The sequence below is a fragment of the Perna viridis genome, chromosome 1 (genome assembly GCF_037379345.1).
Source record: "Perna viridis isolate PV_CMFRI_1.1 ecotype Kerala chromosome 1, ASM3737934v1, whole genome shotgun sequence".
NCBI lineage: Eukaryota > Metazoa > Mollusca > Bivalvia > Mytilida > Mytilidae > Perna > Perna viridis.
This window is the reverse complement of record NC_142445.1, coordinates 50283969-50307037: the sequence shown is the minus strand read 5'-3', so window position 1 is coordinate 50307037 and position 23069 is coordinate 50283969. Positions and strand designations below refer to the sequence as shown.

At 31.4% G+C, this 23069-nt stretch overlaps 1 protein-coding gene across 2 annotated transcripts; it reads left to right on the top strand.

Annotated features, from left to right (window-relative positions):
* The first annotated feature begins 48 nt into the window (after window positions 1-48).
* On the top strand, window positions 49-19543 carry LOC148629200 (uncharacterized). 2 transcript variants are annotated; one of them, XM_088545993.1, is made up of 14 exons: window positions 49-207; window positions 1665-1749; window positions 2080-2159; window positions 2675-2766; window positions 3035-3143; window positions 3800-3870; window positions 4444-4551; window positions 4872-4987; window positions 7036-7169; window positions 9116-9184; window positions 9825-9968; window positions 11005-11091; window positions 14416-14613; window positions 17601-19543. In XM_088545993.1, exons 1-14 carry the CDS (start codon window positions 193-195, stop codon window positions 17703-17705), a joined length of 1413 nt encoding a protein of 470 aa, XP_088402119.1. In that variant the 5' UTR covers window positions 49-192; the 3' UTR covers window positions 17706-19543. The 2 variants fall into 2 exon arrangements, with proteins under 2 accessions (XP_088402119.1, XP_088402125.1); XM_088545999.1 differs by lacking the exon at window positions 11005-11091.
* Window positions 19544-23069: the final 3526 nt, after the last annotated feature.

Here is a 23069-nt window from a genome sequence, read left to right as displayed (position 1 = left end):
GTTATTTTTTTTTTTTGCCATTAATTCAAATCAGCACTTTAAACCCAGAAGGAAATGCCTGGTTTCCTATTATCTCCCTTTGGTAAACAACCGCCACCGTTTGAAGTTTCTGAGCAAGACTGGACCTGATCATAAATACAATAATAAGATTTCAGCAATCAATCAAAGGATTTCCACACTCTGAACAGAAAAATGGCAAATGTTTTGGTTAGTATTTGTCGCTTTGAAATGTTCTTCATACTTTATTTTGAAAGTTTAAAAAAATAAAAGCAGACAAATTTCATGAAATGTTATTGCTATCTATCATCATGTTGGGTACAAGTTCTGAAATCGGGAGTAACTTCCTATTGGGATATAACCCTTCATATATGGTGATTCTTTTACCCATTATATTAATTAAGTGTTTACTCAATATGAAATCATGATAAAAATTGAGAACTCTTTGTAATTCTTTCGCAAGATTTGACAAGTTGTTTCTCTGGTGCTCTTGTCTTAAGGGTATTAGCAATATTTTGTGAGTTACTTGTATTTGGGTAAAAAACATTTCAGCGTTTTCTGTTGTCGATTTCCATTTTATTGTATTTAAATCACTCTCTGGTGTGGAGACCCATTATCACAGCAAGAACGCTATGGCAAACGCCAGTGCGAGCCCAGTATTTGCAATCAAAATTGCAAAATGTCAGCAGTTGGAGGTTAAAACCCAATGATCATAGTTCTTTGATTAACCTTGATCGACTTATGACCACTACGGCTTATCCGTATTGGTGATCTGCACATGCACATCCCCCCCCCAAAAAAAAAAAAAATTTTGACTCCATACTATTCCAAATTTCATGGCACCATTAAGACGAGAATGTGGAATGGCCAAAACTAATAATGAAACTCTGCTTCCGCCCACATGGCGACGTTGACAATACAAAAGTACAATACAGTTGCAGAGGACTTTTCATTTACCTTCTTCATGACAGTATCTTCATTATTTCAAAAAGTTACAGATGCAATTTAAATGCAGTATTTCAAGGCCAGCAACTTATAAGATATTAAAGTTACCTTCTTCAGAGAAAATACCCCGATTACAATAATTAGTGGATATTCCCCCTTTTTTGTCAAACTTTCTTGTTTTATAATGGGGAAAACTCACCAAATGGAGGAATCAACCCTAATTTCAGGACTTGATCCCAACTTGATCATCTTGAAGTAGTATATCTAATGTATTATTATATTACGAAAATGGATATGATGAATATGCTGAAGCGACAACAACTCCACCAGGATGAAAAATGTCAGCCTGAGACCACCTGTTGGTCTTATTTGAATGACTAGGAAACCCTCACACCACAGGGAAGGCTGCAACTGGCCCCCAAAACAACATTATAAACAGGTACAGCGAAATAGTAGCCCATATAGACTCTAGGAACCTAAAAAAAACTGCAAGTGAAAACAAGACCTTAGTACATTTACACATGTATATGTAGTGCCATAGGAAAAATAACTGCATCAGTTAAACTATTATAAAGGATCTGTATATTAGACTGACTGCTACAAGTTAGTTTCCCTTGAAAATTACCCATTTCATGTAAATGTACATTTATGTAGATAAAATGATATACATCTAATTGCACTAAAATAATATACAAATTTAATGGTTGTACTTCTATTTTCAGGAGGATCCCTCCCTTGAACGGCATTTCAAGGGGCATAGGGATACAATCACAAGTGTGGACTTTAATCCAAACATGAAACAACTGGGTACGTTGTTAGGCTTTTTATGATTTTGATCAAGGATAAACTTAGAAAATTTGTAATAGAGTTGTCCAAAACCTTGAAAAAAAAACTGCCTTCATTTGAGAAAGGGATACATTCAAAAGTTCAATGTATCTACACTTGTTGTATTTATCACTTCTGAAGACTTCATTCACGTTTACACAAGTAGGTGATGATTTTAAGGGGTACTGGTATTAAACATAAAAGAATTTCAAAAGAAATTATTTGTGTTAATTTCACTCATAGCAAAATGTACCATGATAGTAAATCAATGGATGTTTTAATACACTTTAACATTATATTTTCATTGTTCAGCATCTGGTTCAATGGATTCGTGTTTAATGGTATGGAATTTCAAGCAACAAATGAGGGCTTACAGATTTGTTGGCCACAAGGTAAGTTAAATTTTCTATGGTCAGCATTGAGTAAAATTTTGTACAAGCAAAATCAATATTTTAATTATTGATTAATTAATTCAATGTTATATAAAAAAAATCTCAGTAAATCAATGAGGAAATCATCCCATTGGTTGTTGCAACAAACGAATGTTCAGGTGAAGTACAATAAAACATTTCATTGTTAATTAAAGTCACAAAAAGAGTCACAATGGGACACATAACAATGATGATAAAAGCTAAGTTTCATTTACTGGCTTAAGGCTTAGCAATACTAAATGTGTATATGAGTTATCTTGTAATGTAAGTACATGTGTATACACTGTTGCATGTATTAAGTAAGGACAATTATATATATGCTGTACATGTGTAAAGTTGGAACATTTGTTGTGTACACTTATTTTGGGTACATTTGTAAAGTTAGGGCATCTGTATACACTGTTGTGTTCATGTGTGACATGTTAACTACATGCCATTATGTGATGAATTAATATTTTTTATTTAAATGTTATTAGGATGCAGTGATGGATGTGAAGTTTTCTCCATCTGGTCATTTAGTTGCCTCGGCTTCAAGAGATAAAACATGTAGATTATGGATTCCCAGTGTGTAAGTTGCTACTAGTACACATGTATATAGATGATATTGCAACCTCAGAAGTATACTAACTTACTTTTTCGGGTATACATTTTAAATAAAAATATTTAAAATTGGAATAAAACAAACTTGATCGAAGAAGAAAATATTTAACAATATATTATGAGGATATTTATTTTTTAAAAAGTAAATGAAATTTCTCTTCTATAGTTTCAGGAAAGAATTTAAATTACTTTAATAGAAACATTTATAACTAAGCTTACTGTTTTGTTCCATGTAGTAAAGGAGAATCAACAGTATTTAAATCTCACACTGCAACCGTACGAAGTATAGATTTCTCTAGTGATGGACAAACACTTCTTACTGCCTCAGATGATAAAACAATAAAGGTATATGTATATCTAATTATCTATAAAACAGTCTATGAAGTCATATGTCAAACTATATTCTTTTTTGTTTTACATTATTTTCGATGAACAAACATCATTTTTAAGATCCAGTTATTACCTTAGACTGATTTGCCAAGATCATACACATAAATCTATCTAAATGTGAAACTATGTTGCAAACTAAAAAATACAAAAATACCAATCATATATATTGCAAAGTTTCTATATGCTGTACATGTGTTCCTAGGAGTAACCTATCATTAGCAGCATTAGAATCAAATGTATAGGACAAATAATTGTATAAAAGAAGTACTCAAAAGCAAAATTTTCGAAAAAGAAAGCCGAATCCATCATGAAATGGTTCTACCATATGCAAGAATGAATCCTCAGTGTTTTAGGTATCAGTGCGAATTTTGATTAATATGATTGAAAAATAAAATCTGATATAATTTGGGTTCAGACAATTCTGACTTGTAGTTGGTGAATAACTTTGGAACAACATGTTTGTATCTAATAATAATAATTATCAGTAGAAACTGAAAATTTTTTTAGGAATTAATTATTTACCAGTAATTAATTTTCAGAATTTGGGATTTTGAGTTTTTTTTGGGTTTTTTTTAATGATAACTTCTCATACTACTTGTTTTTCTTTACAGTTATGGACATGCCACAGACAAAAGTTCTTGTTTTCATTAAACCAACACATAAATTGGGTTAGATGTGCTAAGTGAGTATCATCTCAGAAATTAAGAACAAATCTTCGTAAGAGTCAGGTATAAATCTGAAACATCATGTTTCAAACATACATGTGAAAAAAGACCAGTCAGACATTATACTTTCCCTCAAAGAAATCTTCTCAATTTGAAAAAAATGCTTTTCCATGAAATTATAATCATTTTACCATAAGTATATAGGAAATCTTGTCTTCTTTTCTTGATAATATTCATATAAATTGTCAAATAATAAAGTTATTAATAAGTGTTATTTCATATCATGTTTCATTCACTGCCTGTTTTCTTACATTTAAGGAATTATATGTTTTATTGAGTACACAATGGATATGTTTGTAATTGATACAAAATGTTAAAAAGAATGACTCAAACATACGCAAATCAAAACACATCAAGAAAACCAAGAACAAGGATCACATATGGGTCTACAATAACTGCTTCTTTAAGCCATGCTGCCTGATATTTTCATAACTTTTCTTATTCTGAATACCAAATTCTAATTGACTCTATAACTACAAAATGTATACTGTATTACACTTCCACTTGGTATGTTTTTTTTTCTTTTTTAGATTTTCCCCAGATGGAAGGTTAATCATTTCTGGCAGTGACGACAAAACTGTAAAATTGTGGGATAAAAATAGTAAAGAATGTATCCATACATTTTATGAACATGGAGGGTAAGACATTAATGTTTAGAGGATGTTTCCAAGTGTTCATATCATGTAGCTGTAAACATTCTCCAGTTTTGCTCCAAAATTTCATTGGCATTTTGTTGTCATCTTTCATCAACTGATGAAATTTTTTAGGGATTTTATAAATCATCTTATATCATTATTTACATTATTATTATGGTTGTATTGAGCATAAATTTGCATGTGATATGGCTTTTGGTATGAAACATTTATTGCCTTTTTTTTTCACATAAAAAAATTCTAAAGGTTTTAGCTTACAATCCCTTAAGTACCAGTATTTATTTCATAAACTATGTCTTCTGTAGTTTTGTGAACCATGTAGAGTTTCATCCAAGTGGTACATGTATAGCCTCAGCAGGAACTGACAGTACAGTCAAAGTATGGGATATCAGAACTAACAAGTTATTACAACACTATACTGGTAAATATCATTATGTTTTGTCCTGTCCTTAAAATCTATTTTAATATGGTTGTCAATTGTCCTGAATGTCCCTTCATATTGGGATATATGTTAAACAAAATGTAAGTCACTAACATAAACAGTAGCAAAACTGTAAGGATATCCTGAGACATGAAAATAAGTTGGTTTACAGCATATTTAATTTTAAGACCATCTATAGGCTAATAGGGGTCAAAGTGATCATTAGTAATGGTAGAATAAGCTGATTATACAATTTGGAACTGCATTTTTTTGGTCCTGTAAAGGGTCTGTTCACAATTCTTACACAAAAAATGACAAATCAACAATGAAATAAACAAAATATATGGAGTGTGTCAAAAATCATCTATACTGTAAAAACAACAAAATGGGGTAGAGCTGGTAAGCCATGGTTCAAAGATTTTGTAAAATTTTAAAGTTTGAATTTTATTATACAAATTTGCATATCATAATAGAATAATATTATGTAGTATGTATATGAATATGTATGATTTCTGGCTCTGCTAGTTGCTGTTGTAGGATTGAAAATGAACAACTTAATTTAACTATTTTACTACAACTGTAGTATGATCCTTAACTATTTTACTACAACTGTAATATAATCCTTAACTGTTTTACTACAATTGTAGTATGATCCTTAACTGTTTTACTACAACTGTAGTATGATCCTGAACTATTTTACTACAACTGTAGTATGATCCTTAACTATTTTACTACAACTGTAATATAATCCTTAACTGTTTTACTACAATTGTAGTATGATCCTTAACTGTTTTACTACAACTGTAGTATGATCCTTAACTATTTTACTACAACTGTAGTATGATCCTTAACTATTTTACTACAACTGTAGTATGATCCTTAACTATTTTGCTCATTTTGTTCATTGGAAAGTATAGGTACATTAAATGAACAGATAAGAGTAAATACACAACAGTATTTAGATGTATACAAGAGCTCAATACTCACCCGATAAGTTAACTAAACCATTGAATAGGCTTATTCATAAGGGATATAGTTATGATATTGTTGTCAAATCGTTAAGGATAGCGTTTTTTTGGTTTTAACATTGATTTGCTCATTGAAACACTATATTTAAAAGCAGTTTTTGGCATGACAAGGGTTGTGTCCATATTGTATGACTTATGATGTACAGTGGTTCTCAACCCTGCATTGGTAGAATTGTGATTGATTTTACATACAATGGGGAAATAACTTTTTGTAGGTTTAAACTGGTCTGGAGCTGGCTTATCAGTTAACCGCCAGTAGTCCTTAGTTTGTACATTTGTGTAATTTATATTCAATTTCTTTGTTTCCATTGTAACAAGGGAATCAGACCTTTTTGAACTGATTTTTAGGTGTTTTTAATTTTGTAATATTTTTTCCACAGTGGCCAGATTTTAAAGGGGAAGGTTGTGATTACTCCAAAGTACATAAACTCCACCACATTTTTGGTGCCTGTCCCAAGTCAGAAATTTTTGGCCTCAGTATGTCTTGTTTAATTTTCACCTTTAGTTCTTTTTCATTTTGATTGAGTATATAGGAGCAACTCTTTAGCTGAAACTGTGTATAATAATGTTTTTGGGCCAGTTGAAGCCTGCCCTGTGGTATGAGGGTTTCCTCATTGTTCATTAAAGACCAATTGGTGGCCTTGAGCTGACATTTTCATCCTGATGGGGTTGTTTTGTCTTTGACATATCCACCATACCTATTCACATTATAATCAATCTTCTTTAAAAGTATATTTATTATTTCTTGAATATGCCTAAATTTTTGGCACTGGAAAGCCCTGAATGTTGCAGTTTTAATAATGAAATCTTTGGGAAAAAAAAGCTAATATAGTGACATCATTTAATTTTATTTTTAGATGAAAAATACTGCATTCTGAGCATTGTGTTTAGCCATTTTAAATCTGGTTAATATTATTTTGAACAGCAATAAATGTGTTTCTTGATTTCTTTAAGTAAGAATTTAGCATTCTAAAGAGTTTTTCTGTTATCTTTCTACCAGATTTTTCTTTTTCTTTATAGCTCATACAGCAGCAGTAAACAGTCTTTCATTTCATGCTAGTGGAAATTATTTACTGTCAGGTTCTGATGATGCGACACTGAAGATTTATGATTTATTAGAGGGTCGATTGTTTTACACTCTCCATGGGCATCAGGTATGGATGATATTCATGGCAGGCACTCATTAAATATCAAAATCCTATAATGGAAAACTACCTGATTTTGTCTTTCTATTTTATGATATCATGCAATGTTTTAGGTAGCAGTCTTTGTAAGAATCATGCAAGTTCTGTAATATGTGATACACACCAAAAAGGCTACACATTTTTATTTTTGTCATTAAGTTGCTTTATAGGTCACATACGTGTGATAAAGTGATTCCTTCAAAACCGGAGATTTATCATTTTTCAGCTGGATATTCGGTTTGAAAACTGGAGGTTTTTAATCAGTGTTTTTTTTTTCTCCTAGCATAACAAGTAAGTTATTAAGAGTTATAAGGGAAGCAACTGACATTTTGAATCAAGAATGGTAATTTTAAAATTTGTTAACACATGTGGCTCTACAAAATTTGACTGTTTAATTAACAGTAATTAACAAATTAAATTAATCTATAGAAAAATGATTGGTTGGCTGGTGATGTATTAAATCAGGATCCATTTTTCTAATTGTCAATCATCATCGATAACCCTGATCGGCTGATTGCTCCACAGAGAATATTTACCTGTCATAAAACATTTCTTTACCTGTTTAGACAGCAGTTAACACCCTTTGTCAAATTTATGGGTCATTAAATAATCAAATGAATGAGATTGAAACGCAAATTTTTGGGTTTGAATACTGGGATTTCTAGATATTTTTTGACAGTTCAGAAAGTGGTAGATTTTCTGTTCCCACGGTAGAACTGTAGAAAGGTTCTCATTACGGTAAAAATGACCTACCGGCAGTAGGTTCACATGTATGAGATCAATATGATGAAATGTATAGTTATTCATTCCAATCTTTTTGCTCTTAAAAGATAATCCACAATCAAATCCAACAATTTTTATTATATTTTAGTGTCATTTACATACTTATCTTCCTTAATTTTGAATTCTACAGTACATTTTATCTCCTAAGAACAAGAGTTATATGAAAAGCCGCATGTTAACTTCTGTTGACTATAACATTTTAAACAATTCATCAAAAATAAAAATATGTAGCCTTTCCAACCGTGAATCACATTTTGCATGACTCTTATCTGGAGTGCTACTTACAGCAATGCAGCCCTTAGTATGATTCTGTTTCTCTAATGAAATCTGAACAAATAGTATTACATGTACTTTCTGTACTTCGCAAATGGACCAATATAGTTCTTGTACACAACGCTGTGCTGTCACAGTACACTCATTAAATACATCTTGATCAATCAGGAAATTCCCGAACAATAGCAATACCAAAATGTCATACAGTTTCTTAATCTGCTCTTATAGAAATATATATTCTTTACAATACTAATTAATCCAAAAGATACGTACAAACGAAATGTCTTAAGCTTGATTAATTCAATGCTTGGAAAGTAAAATTTACAATAATTGTAAAAGCATTGAAACATTGATTTCCAGTGTAAACATGATACAGTTGGAGGAAAAGTTTCTTTATGCAGGATAGGTTGGGTAATAATAATAGGATAATTAATTGGAAAGAGCAAATAACCAAAATATGATAACGAGTGCCGAAGAACGCCTAAATTTAACGAGTGTGCGGAACTTGTTCCAGGCACAAATTAAATCTTTTTGCATTCTTGGCACGAGGGATCATATTTTGGTTATTCACGATAACCAATTGATTATCCTATTTATTATATAGATTTCATTCATTATTCATTGCTATTTTTAATATGAATTTTGAATTTTGTGAATGCCATATTGATATTCATGTTGAGAAGATTTGGCGGGAGAAAGTGTGAGAGTGAAATTATCAAATTTATTTCACAGTGTGAATTATCGATTTATTTACTCTGGGAACATTTGATAAATCATTGCTGTCATAATAATAATAATAATAATAATAACAATAATATTAAAACACGTTAATGAATATGGTATTTTTTATTATTTTCCAGGGACCTACAACAGCAGTTTCCTTCTCTAGAGATGGTGCTTACTTTGCTTCTGGTGGTTCTGATGAACAGGTATTAAAGTGAATCATGCTGAATGTTTATAAAACTAAAATTTTTTTAAATAATTAGGTATGGTAAATATTGAATATTAAATGTGCTAGGGATTTATTTACTTTATTGTGTATTATTACTGTCTTAGTGCTAGTGAATATGTGTATGACAGAAATATTTCAGCCATGAAAAAGATTGTTGTATATTTTGCTTACCGTTAGATTGCCTTAATTCATGACAATCCTTTCTTGTGTTATGTCCAGTCTTCTGTGTTTAAACCTTGGAGCATACTAGTAATAGAATATTACAGGGAGTAAAGTAGTTATCCTCAGGAAATAGACTGGGTCTTCCCTTGATGCAATGACCATTTACCTGATGAACTTTCTAAGATAATTAAGTGTACAATTGATGATATAAACTTTCCATCAGACATAGATTTAAATATGTATGGATTAGTTGAAACTTTTTTTTTAGTTGTTCAGGCAATTGATGGTTATTAAGGGAAGACCAGCCCATTTCTAGAAGTTAATTATTTCAATTGCTGTAAAGAGGTCTCAAACCTGAAGGATATGTATAGATATTTAATTTTAAGATTTTTTTAATTTCAGAAGTAATATTGTCAATCACTTTTCAGATATCTTTCAAATACATTATATTGCAGGTGTTAGTATGGAAGACAAACTTTGACCAGTTGGATTATGATGACGTTTTACAGTCTCAGAAGGAAAGAGCAAAAAAAGCTCCCCCTCCTAGAGTCAATGATATTCCTCCTAGATCACAGAAGAAACCTCAGTCACCCACCAGGGTAGGTTTAAAAACCAGATAAGGGAGATAAACATCTTTAATAGTAGAAGTTAACATTTGTAGTTTATGTATGCCTACTATGTTAAAAACATATCTAATGTTCCAAATGCAGTTTTGAAATGTCTTCTGCATTTGTTTTGTGGTATGCTGTTCATATTTTAGTTGGTTATCTGTTTATATGTTATGTGAATGCAACATCTCAATAACTGATTGATATATCTATTGATTATTACATAGCATTTTTCATGTCATATGCTTTATCAGCCAGAGGTCATGTTATCAGACCAGAGGGCCTTCAGGCTGGAGGGATGACAACATGAACAAGGGCTGATAAAGGATATGGTGTGATAAACACTATGTAATAATCTGTTTATCATATACTCCAAAATTTTGTCAGATACCTTTGGTAGCATGAACAAGTGCTGCCTCCATCTTATCCATGTTTGTAAATTATTTTTTTTTGAAAATTAGGGAAATGATTGGAAAAGGAGGTGATAAGCTTCTAAAAAATGATGAAGAGGAAGTGATAAAGTCCAGAAGTGCACCTTTATCAGCCCGCTATGGCTCTTTTTTAGGAAACCATTTTCATTTTAAAGATTTATTGAGGGATAAAGTTTTGCCTTAATTTATAATAACTAAGTATATGATAAATGTAGATAGGGATATGCATGAGAAAGAAACAAGGAGAATGTTGTCAGAAGCTTGCATACAAAGATATTGAATGAAGGCATTTAACCTGTTCAGTGTAGAAGGTTGTGATAGAACTGCCCTTTCCTGATGTATCTCACAGTACTTCTTGATTTCTTCTAATGGAATGAAAAATATGTATCCCATATTATGTCACACACATTCAAATTATGTAGAAAGTGGCTGGAAAGATTCTGGTGCAACAACTGTCCCAAAATAATTTTTTGTCAATTGAAAACAATAAAATGATACAAAAAAGGGACATTCTCATCCTATTTTTCTTCTTATTTTAACGTAAAAGTTGATAATAATGGCAAACATTTTTGGTAAACAACCATCTTATTTGACAGCTGGATTGTAGAGCAGAACTTAAAAACATGGAAGACGAGCAACCATTGGTGACAGAAGTAGGGCCTGCATTGTTTTCTTCTGGACAGGTAGTCACATTCATTCCATCCTAGATGTGCTCATTACTACTATAATAAACACTTATTACCTCTCAATCATCTTTATTCTAATGTTCACAACTTATACTATCACTAGCAATTAGAATTATCCAGCCCTATTATTTAAATATCTCTTTACGTTTAGAATTCTCATTTAGAAATTTGTTATGTATATCACTGCAGGCCTAACAAAATGCTAATACACCAATATATTTTTAGGAAAGGATTAATTAATAGCCTTTGTGTGTTTGAAAAGTGTTGCAAATGTCAAAATTCTACATGAAAATGCTAACAACATTCTGTATGTACTTAATTATTTAAACCAGGAAGTTTAATCTCTTAATTAAATCTCTAGTCTTAGTTTTTCTTCCGAAATTTATCTAATTTATTTCCACTGTGCAAAGGTGTAATTGGAAGTATGCCAATGATTAGATATTTTTCCAATGCTGGACATTTTTGTCGGAACGAAATGGACCTTTAAGCCAAAAAAATTACATTTTACATTTTAGTTCGAAATTTAGTGTACATGTGATTTTATATTTTTGCAGTTGAGTAAAACATTTAAGAAAAACATCTGTTGCTGACATGTAGTTTTACATTTTTGCAGTTGAGTAAAACATTTAAGAAAAACATCTGTTGCTGACATGTAGTTTTACATTTTTGCGGTTGAGTAAAACATTTAAGAAAAACATCTGTTGCTAACATGTAGAACCATCAGATGATATGGTTCATTTTATATATATATATAATGAATGATTTAAGCACCAACTCTATAGTTATAAAGCCAAATACTGTGAAAGTAATATTGCTAAGGGGTACCAATTTTCATGGTTTTCTTGGGTAAGCCAAATCTCTAAATTTCGTCCCCAACAAAAAGGAGATTCCCATTGATGTGTATTATATAATACAGAAAAAACCCAAGCTACGAATTAAAGAATCCACAAACTTGTGTTTCTTCCCTAATCCACGGAAATTGGTATCCATGAATTAAAGTACTTTCACAGTATACAGTATAGTTAATTTATACACAACATATTTATCATGTTAACATGTGTATTAAGTTTGGTTGTGAACTGTTATGTTAGTCATTATTTTGATGATTATTGAGGTAAGTAATAGATGGTAAGTTATTTTGATGATTATTGAGGTAGGTAATAGATGGTAAGTTATTTTGATGATTATTGAGGTAGGTAATAGATGGTAAGTTATTTTGATGATTATTGAGGTAGGTAATAGGTGGTAAGTTATTTTGATGATTATTGAGGTAGGTAATAGATGGTAAGTTAACAAACTCACTGCTTTCAACTCTATTATATATTACATGCACATTCTTTGAATACTGTTGATATAATATACTTTATGACTTTATGTGAATTGTGTTGATTTTTAAACTCTGTCACAGCAAATTGGAAGGTGTCATGTGATACCCTCCATTTTAATTGATAGGTTTTGTTCTGTTTTTTTTTGTGCATCCATTTGTCCGTCTGTCTGACTTGAGAACCTATCAAAACATTTTGATTACAATTTTTTCAAATTGTTTAGCATTATAAAATACAGATCAAGTTAGATTTTCAACAAAACCCATCTGCAATTTTTCAAGTTATGCTGCCTTGTGCATTTATCATCCCTATTTTTGTTATTAGGATTTTTTTCCAACTGAAAAGTTGTTTAGTGTTGTAAATTACACATCAAGTCTAATTTTCAATACAATTGCCAGAACCAAAGGTCCATGTCAGCTATTGTCATCACTTGCAAGGCCTTGTTACCCTTTATTTGTTGTCCAGCATTATGTCATCACATACTTTTCAAAAGGCCTTCTCCTCTTAAATTGCAATACAGATTAACAAAGAAGTTGGTTCGGTGAGGGAAAAATTTGGCCTCAAATACAAAGTCTACATGAAGAAAATTTTATGTTGTTTCTTCAGGTCTTTAATGTGTTTTATAATTGATTTGATTGTTTTTTGGTGAATTAGCTTTAATGAAATTTTCAAAAATGCCCAAATTAAGAGGCCAGAAGGGTTTTTTACTGAACTTTCTCCTTTTGCCAGCATCATCATTAAAATGTTTGCTGTAAAGTGATGTCAATTATACTAATCAGGCAAAACATGGGCATCATGTTAATTTATAGAACACACATAAATTGTAATAAATTAAACCACTAACTTTAAAATATATGAGAGCTAGATAGAAAAAAGGTGAGCTTCCTTACTGGCTTGAAGAGCTTTACTAAAATATTTCTTTGGTTAAGTTGTTGGATGATTCCTTGTTAATGTTAAAATTTAAAAAAAATAACATTTTTGCTGTTATCTATAATATCTGAAAACTGTTGTAGATAGATAGATTGATAGATGATGTGATTTTTATGATAAGGCCTACAGAAGTGTCCATTGGTTAAAAACTCACATATGAAGCGTTACTTTAGGTCATTCCCCTTGAAAGGCCAAAATTTACATTCGTTTTAGTTTTTGGCTTAGATCTTGAAAACCATATTAGTCAGAAAAAAACAAATTTCAGTTGTTCTGTTGCAAAAGGTTCTAGTGCTGTTTAGGTAGACATCTGTAAGTGAAAATGGATGGAATATTTTTTGTTCTGCTTGATTAACTAATGTACCCCAGATTTCTAAATTTTCCAGATTATTAGAGCTCTAGCTTGTTCTCTCATTTTGCAGTCTTATCTGACCTGCCTTTTAATTGTTTTGAATATTTTATGTTCATACTTAAGTGGCCAACAAAGTGGCAGAGTATCATTTCATGTCCAATTAGATGCCCTATTTTGTAAGGCTTCTTATTAAAACCACAACTGTCTTATTTTATTTTTGTGACTAGGAAGGGGCAGAATTTTGAGGTTTTGATTTTGATTTTTTACACAGTGATCTTGGAATATTATTGTAGAACTTTTAGGAATATCATTGTAGAAATTTGGAATATCACTGTATATTTTTTAGAAATATCAATGTAGAATATTGGAATATCATTTTAGAACTTTTAAGAATATCATTGTAGAAATTTGGAATATCATTGTATAATTTTTAGAAATATCAATGTAGAACTTCGGAATATCATTTTATAACTTTTAGGAATATCATTGTAGAACTATTAGGAATAAAAGATGCAGGTAGAGCTCAGTTGACCATTAGAGAACTCCAAGATATGGCTGTGGCCGTTATTCCTTGATTTCTATTTCTATTCTATTACATATATTATTAATCACAGCTTTAGAATTGGAGAAAAAGAATTTCAACATTTCTTTTCATATTGGTATTTGGGTTGAACTCAGGCATCACTGAATTCTCACAAAGTATGGTTTTACTTTCAGTCCTCTGTATTAAATGGCTTAGCACAGGAATTTGAATCTGAACAAGGAGCTCGGGAGTTTAGTTCATCCGCAAGGTCAAGGTCATCAGAACAACAGTCACGGTCCACTACACAACAACTAGAAGCCAAATCCTCCATACCACCTCAGCTTACAAATACATTAGAACAAATTGTTGGTCAGCTGGATGTTTTAACACAGGTATGTAATCAGATACTGGGTCAAGATCATAAGTTAATCATGATAGAATTTATCAGCATGTGACAAACTCTATGTTGTTTGAGGGTTAAAGATATTTTTTGTAGTAATAAAATTGATGCAGCAAAGGTGCAACTTTAAAAGTTGAGATTGATTAGATTTTAAGGAAAAGTTAATATTAATAAAACTAGGTTAATATTTTTAGATTAAATACAAATATACCATACATAAACAGTGTTTTCCATTTTTCACAGATGTAAGATGGGTGTTTTGAAAATGGCCTGTCCTGTCAGTTTTTTATTGTGCCATGAAAAAAATGAATATGACTATGAACATATGTAGTATATTTCAATTACACATGTACAATGTACCAAAATCATATTAATATTCTGCAAATTTCAGTATGCTGTACATGGTTTCAAAGAGTAACCACTCATTAGCAACACTAAAACCAAATGCTTTGTAGGGAGTTAGATAAAAAAAAATGAATTTTATACAAGATGTATTCTATACCAAAAATATTGAAGTGGGACGTTAAATCCAGCACCAACAATTCTACCATGTGTAATACACGGAATGAAGCCTCAGTTTTTTAGCAGATAAAAAAAGTACTTCTTACATGTAAATGTATCATAAATTTTTGGTATAAATGTAAACTTCAAAAATATTTATCAGCTTGCCAATGTTAATAAGAAATAGATTGCTGAGAAAACTTCCTGTTTTACTGTAAATTGTGATATTTTAGCAGTTTCCATCAAAATATGTATGTTTAATTTTGGTGCGTCCAGAATGATAAGTGTTTTATTTTGTTGTTTTCTACACAGTAGAAACAAACTATTCTTAATTATCCTTAATATAATCTTAACACAACCAGAGATAAATTTATTGCTGGATAAAACAAAGGATCAATTGTAATCAATATGTAAACATCAAATACCTGTTGTCCACTACTCACTGTGATTTCATGGTTTTTGAACATTAAGTGATTATTCAATTCTGGTTGAGTGGATGATCATCAAAATAGTTGTCTAAGCCATATAATTAGCCTATAAAACACTAGCTTGTGAACTAATACTACTTTTGTTTTCACTTCAATTTACGTTTGTTGTTGAATTATATCATTAAAACTGGCAGGTTTTTACATCACAAATTGAATTAATGATGAAGTTTAAATAAAAACAAGCCCTCTTAGACTTTTTATATGATCTCCCAAAAATTGTGGGTGTATAATGGTATTGGTCTATGGTTGTTCACCATTTTTGGTGTAGGTAGACACTTGATTTTCATGCAATAATTTTAATATTGGTTAATTGACCATTAAAAAATTTTGCAAAAAGGTTTCCAACCACATATGGAAAGATGGTCTCAATATTGGGGGGGGGATGTTATAGCTCAAACCATTTTTAAAATTAAGGGCAAAAATCAAGCTTTTCATGGAATAAAGTATTTTTCTTATTTTTGGTCTTCTCCTGAAAATTATTTTAATATTAGAATCCTTATGAACATCCCTGCTTGCATTTTTCAGATTTAAAATTTTCTTACAATTTTTTAGTTATAATTGTAGTCCATGGGCTGGGAGGGTCCACTGTGCACCCCCCCCCCCCCATTCATCAACTTCATGGTGATTTTTAGGTACCTTTATACCTCCCATTGCCGAATCAATTTGTCGCCATAGAATATTCTCTTATTCTTTTTCAGTATAAGCCTATATTTGTACACCACTGGGTCAAAAAGCCAAGATTTTTATGACTCAATTGTTTGAAAGTCTAAGCCTTCCTGGCTAAACACATTTGGTATCATCATATAGCCCAATGTCTCAGCTTTACAATGAGATCAAGAAAGTTGCGGTAACACTTCACATTTTGCAGTAAAATGAAAAAATGTACCCCTACCCCGCCGAAAAATTGCTTAAATTGAAATATTTTTATATGTCAAAACCCCTAGAGTATGAATGCTTCAGTAAAAAATGGCTTATTTGGTATTTTCTGTTTAGTATTATCACAAATTATACTTCTGGGGTTCTTGGGATGAATTTTGGCGAATTTTGTAGTCAGAATTTATCAAAAAATGCAAAAAATGGGATTTTCGATTTTTCGGTCAAAAGTCGAATAAATTTGACTCTACAAGTTATTACTCAACTATAACATCTGAAATTTGGTATCATTCGATAAATAATTTAATTTTCTACATAATTAAACCACCAAAATTAATTTTGAAAAAAGGATTTTGATGAGGGGGAGGAGCACGGGGGGTTATCTCAGCCCATGTACTAATGGGGCCAAAGGGGACCACCCCTAAAAAAAATTAAATTTTTAAAATGTTTAGTCTGAGTTTTAAATTATTTTTTATTTTTTAAATACTCATGGAAGTACCTGCCTCCATATTTTAATTAGATGTCTTTTCTATTATGGTGTTTGACTTTTTAGGGGCAAAAGGGGGCCATGCCCCCCAAAATATCAACTTTTTATACGAGTGAAAAAAAATTCTGTTGTATGATGGTATCATCTAGTTGTTTTGTCCATGATAGGCTGTAAGTCCCTATGCTTAAATGTGTCAAAAACTAATGTTGTGACCATACTTGCCCGAAGTGAACAGAGTGTGACATGCTGCGGTTGTATCATACTGTGTTCTGTGATGTCTTAATTTAAAATCTGTAACAGTTAGTATCTAAGTCTGACACACATAACAACACTAAACTTGTCCACACCTACTGATACATATTGGCTGTCAGTCACATACCTTATATTTTAGTGTGTTTAATTTTAGCACTTTCTAGTGAGGGGTGAAATAAAACAAAACACAGCAAGACCAAAACATCTCTATTTATAGGACACGACAGATATTTACGCTTGGTTATTCTGTATACATTTGTGAGAATGTGACTTGTTGAGCACTCTTAAAACCTGTTCAATCTCATAGTTATTTTAATTAATGTTTGTCATGTTGGTATGTTGCTGACTGAATGTCTGAGGAATAATTTATTTTTTCAGACTGTATCTTTACTGGAACAGAGATTGACAATGACGGAAAATAAATTGCGTGAGTGTTTGGACAATCAGCAGAAAATTACGTTACAGATTCAGCCGACAGATTGAATAACCTCTTTGTGATTTCTCACTGTATTATTTGTTTGTAATCAAGTTACGTCAGTCTATCTTAGAATGGATTACTTTAATATTGTTAGATATTGCTACAGCTAAATTGGAAAATTTTAAACTGTTAGAGATTTTTAGGGAGTGAGTTATTGAATTATTATTACTAATGAAGGGTTTGAGAGATGGAAGTTTTATGTAATCAACACATTCTACGATGAAATTAGTATTCTAAAAATGATGAATATTCTTGTGTACATATTCAAATGCATTTTAACAGAATCTGTTTCATAAATGATATAATTTTATGAAAAAAAAACTAAAACAAATACCAATATCTTAAATACTAGACTACAGTCTATCATGACAGAACGAGTATCGTACACAAGTAATGTTATACTTTACTATCACATGAAACAGTGCTATGAGGAAATACAGTTGTTCCAATTGTGGTAGCATATGATAAGTACTGGTAAAATACTGTTTAGGTATAAATTTTAGCAGTGAATTAAATTCCTTATTTTAGGGGTGGACAGAAAAGCCTGAAAAATAGTATGCAGCAAATTGATTTTAACACTATATATTATTACACTGATTATTTGTTCGAAGCTGTGAAAATTAATACCTGCAAATTTATTCACTTGACTGAGTTCATAAAAACTGGCAACTGCAAATTTTAATTTGTTTACATTAGTTTGTTAAAAATGGGCAAAAATGTGAGATCTAATCAGATACAGAAAAAATAGCATTTATTAAATCCGTCCAACTCTCATTCCATGGCATATTAGAAGGGAAGATCTGATTATTTTTCTTGATACAAGTTTGAGATTTTGTTACACTTAAAACTTTTTGGGTGTTTTCGATTCAGCATGTATCTGGATATAGTATTAAATTAAGGTAAATATATTTTTAAAAATCTTCTGGAAAGTACCAAAGATGATGCATATGATTTTGTTTTTATCACATTCTATGAAACTATATATTATTGTATTTTTATAACATTCAATTCCTTTACTTCCAAACAAGGTGATTGATTTCTTTATGATATTCTCCATGAAATGCCTCAAGATGATGGCACCAACTGGATTAAAAGTGTAGGATTTGGATTACAATATAAACAAATACTTGTTTATTACTAATCATTAGTGTCTAGACTATCATCAATTTGTCAATACTTTATGTATTTCAGTTAAAGAACTTGTAAATATATATATATATATGTATGACATGTACATAGAAACATAATTTTATTTGTACATTAATGCTAAAAAATTTTATTGTACATACTAACATGTACTGTTATACTTAAGAAGAAAACAATTTGTTCTGTGTTTCTTTTTTGTAAAGATGAGTTTTTAGCCTACTTATGTCGTTGGTCTATATGAGCTTATTTATCACTGCAACAGTTGTCCTTACATTTTAAAAAGTTTTCTCAGTCCTAAGCTGATGGTAACAAGAAATTCAAGTAGAATGTGTAAAATGTACTTGCATTATGTATTTAATCTGATTCAATTGAAAGATTTTCAGTTTTCTTTGTGCCTTTATGCCATTTTTTGTCTTCTTTTTACAGTTCAACTCCACTAAAATCATTAAGGCTATTATTGTAAATTTTACTGGAATACTGACAGGTGGGATCTTTAAAATAATTAGTAAAATATTACTGCCCCTCATGGAGCTGTTTAGGAGGCATAAGCTACTTCAAGCACGGGTAATGTTGTCCACATTTGTCCAGTCTTACAGGTTTCAATATTTGCAGTTATATTCTGGTGCATGCTGTGAAGCATTTTACACAATCCATTTTCATGAATATTTTGTATTAAATTATTGATATGTTGATATTACGTTATGGTTGTTTTTTGTTGTAGATAGATACGCGTGGCAGAGCATTTTATTGGTACATTTGAATGAGAGGTTAAAAAAAATAATGTAGACCACACCTACAAAAATGAATTTCACCCACTATCAAAAATGACCCATAGCAGGTCATATCGACCACAAATTTCGTCCTTTCTGAATAATGGCTCACCAAGGAAGATTTTGCCATATGTCAGCAACAAGTGACCAAGTATTCAAAATGTTGCCGATACATCCACTCAACGTTATATTTAAATTTGCAAAGCATAAACCAGAGTTAAGAAAAACAGCCTTCCAATTTGTTTTCACCTTATGTGTGAAAGTGAGAGAGAAATCAAACGTATTGTAACATTAATGCCTGATACAGCTTATTTTGACTCGCACAGAATACTTAGTTTGTCTTACACATCCCACTCAAGGTATATTAAAAATAATTCACCACTGACATGGTGATGCACCCTAAAACTTCAAAGGATTCCCTAGTTCAAACTGACAAAGAATAACATTCTAAACATTTATGTACATACGTATGAACATTGCCATATACCCGGATTGGCTTTTTAGCTCACCTGGTCCAAAGCCATATGAGGTATCGCCATCTCATGGCGTTTGTCGTCATCGTCAGTCGTTGTTAACAATTTTTTAAAATTCTTCTCCGACATTACTTGACTAATTTGAACCAAATTTTGGTATTGATGTGGGGATTTTTGATCCGTCAAAAAACATTTCTGCCGTTTCTGTAAGTAGGAGATGGGGGTCAGACAGAAGTTTTTCGCATATATTTCCAAGATTGTTAAGTTTAGCCAAATTTTGACATGAGATAAGAGTGTTCAGCATGATGAGATCTGTCTGTAGTTAAATTTTCGATTTAATCTGTTTTATTGCCCTTTTTGGACATTTTTTTTAGCTCATTTTAATGTTTTTTGTTTCAAAAATCTTCTCCTCTGACATTAAGTGACCAATTGGAACCAAACTTGGTTTGAATGTTCTTTAGGGTTTTCTGCATAGATCTGATGTATGATTCGTCGAAATACATGTCCGCAGTAACTAAATATAGAACAAAGGGGTCAGTCAGATTTTTTCCCTCGTACATCTCCAAAACCGTTAGTTTTAGCCAAATTATTTCAATTACCGAAATGATCATTTTTATAAGGCCTACAAAAGCCTGCATGGGATTGAAGTTGTGGGACGACTCCTTGTTAGAGTTATTGTCCTTGGAAGGTAAAAAAGCCGTTTTTTTAGTTTTCAATCAGTTCTTGAGAACTGTGATAGATAGAAGGAACTTTCAATTGATGGAAAGATCCTTATGATAAGTCCTACCAAAGTCTTCGTGAGTCAAAATTCTTGGGACATCTTGTTTGAGTTATTGCCCTTGAAAGGGAAAATTTGAACCAGGTGAGCGATTCAGGCTCCTGAGAGCCTCTTGTTTAATGCTCTGAAACTTATTTTGTGGGAGTAATACTCGGTATAACCACATGGAGTTGTACATAGTGTCGGAAATTAAAGTTTGGGCAAAAATTGTAGAAATGACGGCTGATGGACTAACTAAAGGCGTTTTCAGCAAAATTTGCTCTGATGCGTTTTCCGCAACTCCTCAATAAATTGCAGGATTGAATGAAACCCAACGGAGTGTTAGTGTGCATATTGTCAGAAATTTATGTTTACAGTAAAAATGCAGCCATATTCTGTTATTGTGTTGTCAACACATAAAAAATAATACTGATTTCTGTTTGGAGTTGGGTGTTTTAGAATGGCAGTAAAATTGTGTGTCAAAAGTACGGTGGCAGAAAGCGGCCATGAAATAAAAATATTATGTTGTTCTCTAAAGATAAGTTTCTCGTTCCCTCAAGAAAATATGTCGTTACCATAACATACATATATCATTCCCTCAAGATACTATGCCGTTCCCACAAGATATGTCGTTAGTCCATCCACCATAAAAATTAAGTCCACTACAAATCTTGTGTCAACATTGTTCCCCGACAATACAGGGTTCAACAGGCTGCGGAGGTATTAGTCCCATTAGTGTAGTTTCATTCTCCTTTCCATAAATATTTAATAACCTTGCTACAGTACCTGGGCTGAGATATCACCGTGCACCCAAATCATCAACCAAAATATGATTTTCAGGTTTCCTTATACCTCCCATTTACGAATCGTTTTGTCGCCAAAAAATAAACTGAAGCATTTTTGTATTTTTTGGCTACTATTTGTACATCGCGGAGGCAAAAGTCTACTTTTTAAAGCTTTTTATTCTTTGAACTTCTTCTTTCTACAAAATGAAGTAAACCAACAAATATATATATCATTATAAAGCCCAATATCTCAGCTTTACAATGGTACCAACAAAACTGCGGTAACACTTGGGGTTTTGAGGTAAAATTTAAAAAAAAATATATACCCCTACCCTACCGAAAAATCGCTTAAATTGACATATTTTTCCATATCAAAACCCCTAGAGTATTTATGCTTCAGTAAAAAATGGCTTATGTGGTATTTTCTGTTTAGTATTATCACAATTAATACTTCTCGGATTCTTTTGATGAATTTTGGCGAATTTCGTAGTAACAGTTTATCCCAGAAAGGAAAAATGGGATTTTCGAATTTTCCGAAAAAAGTAACACAAATTCAAATCAATAATCTAATACTCAACTAAAACGTCTCAAATTTGGTATCATTCGATAGATAATTCATTTTTCTACACAAAAATAAAAAAAACACGAAAAACTACTTTTCAAGAAAGAATTTTCAATAAATTGTTAAAATTCTACCCCTACCCCTTGAAAACTGGTCTCAGTATCTAACAGAATTCTCATTCAAAGCATACCGACACCGTTAAACTCATATTTTATGCATGAGGCGCTTAGATTTTCTTTTCGGGTTTACAATTACTGTAAAATCGTAAAAAGGGGGATTTTCACAATTTCAGAATTTCTTCTATATCACCCGTTATTTCCATTTTTTTTATAATACCGTAGTTTAAACAAGTTTTTTTGTATGATACAGTACATTAATAAATTGTCTTAACTTCCAAATGAGCTCAAATAATAAATATTTGAACTTTTCAAAGTCGAGTTAGGTGGAAATTTGCTATCCCATACCTGTGAAAAAGAAAAACCTCAACATGTGTATTTTTGGCATATAAACTGTGTACAATATACAAGTTGGGTACTATTGTTTTAATTATCGATGTATCAAACATATTTCCTCATTTCAATTTTGTTCAGTTTCAATGTGGCAATAATGAGTTTTTCATAAAAAGATGAATTTTCGGAATTTCATATTTTCTTCCACTTCACCTATAATTGTCAATTTTTTTTTAAATACCGTACTTCAAACAAGCTTTTGTATAATTAAAACACTAGTATCCAACTTGTATTTTTTTACATCGATTTTATGCTAAAAATTAACATTTGGGTTCATGTTGAGGTACCTTTTTCACGGGTAGGGGTGGCAATTTTTCACCTAATTGGACTTGGAAAAGTTCAAATATTTATTACTCGGGCCCATTAT

Excerpts from the sequence above, each read along its gene's own strand:
- LOC148629200 (XM_088545993.1), top strand. Across the intron at positions 3,871-4,443 it reads AATTGGGTTAGATGTGCTAA|ATTTTCCCCAGATGGAAGGT; the intron begins GTGAGTATCATC and ends TTTCTTTTTTAG. Across the intron at positions 4,552-4,871 it reads ACATTTTATGAACATGGAGG|TTTTGTGAACCATGTAGAGT; the intron begins GTAAGACATTAA and ends TGTCTTCTGTAG.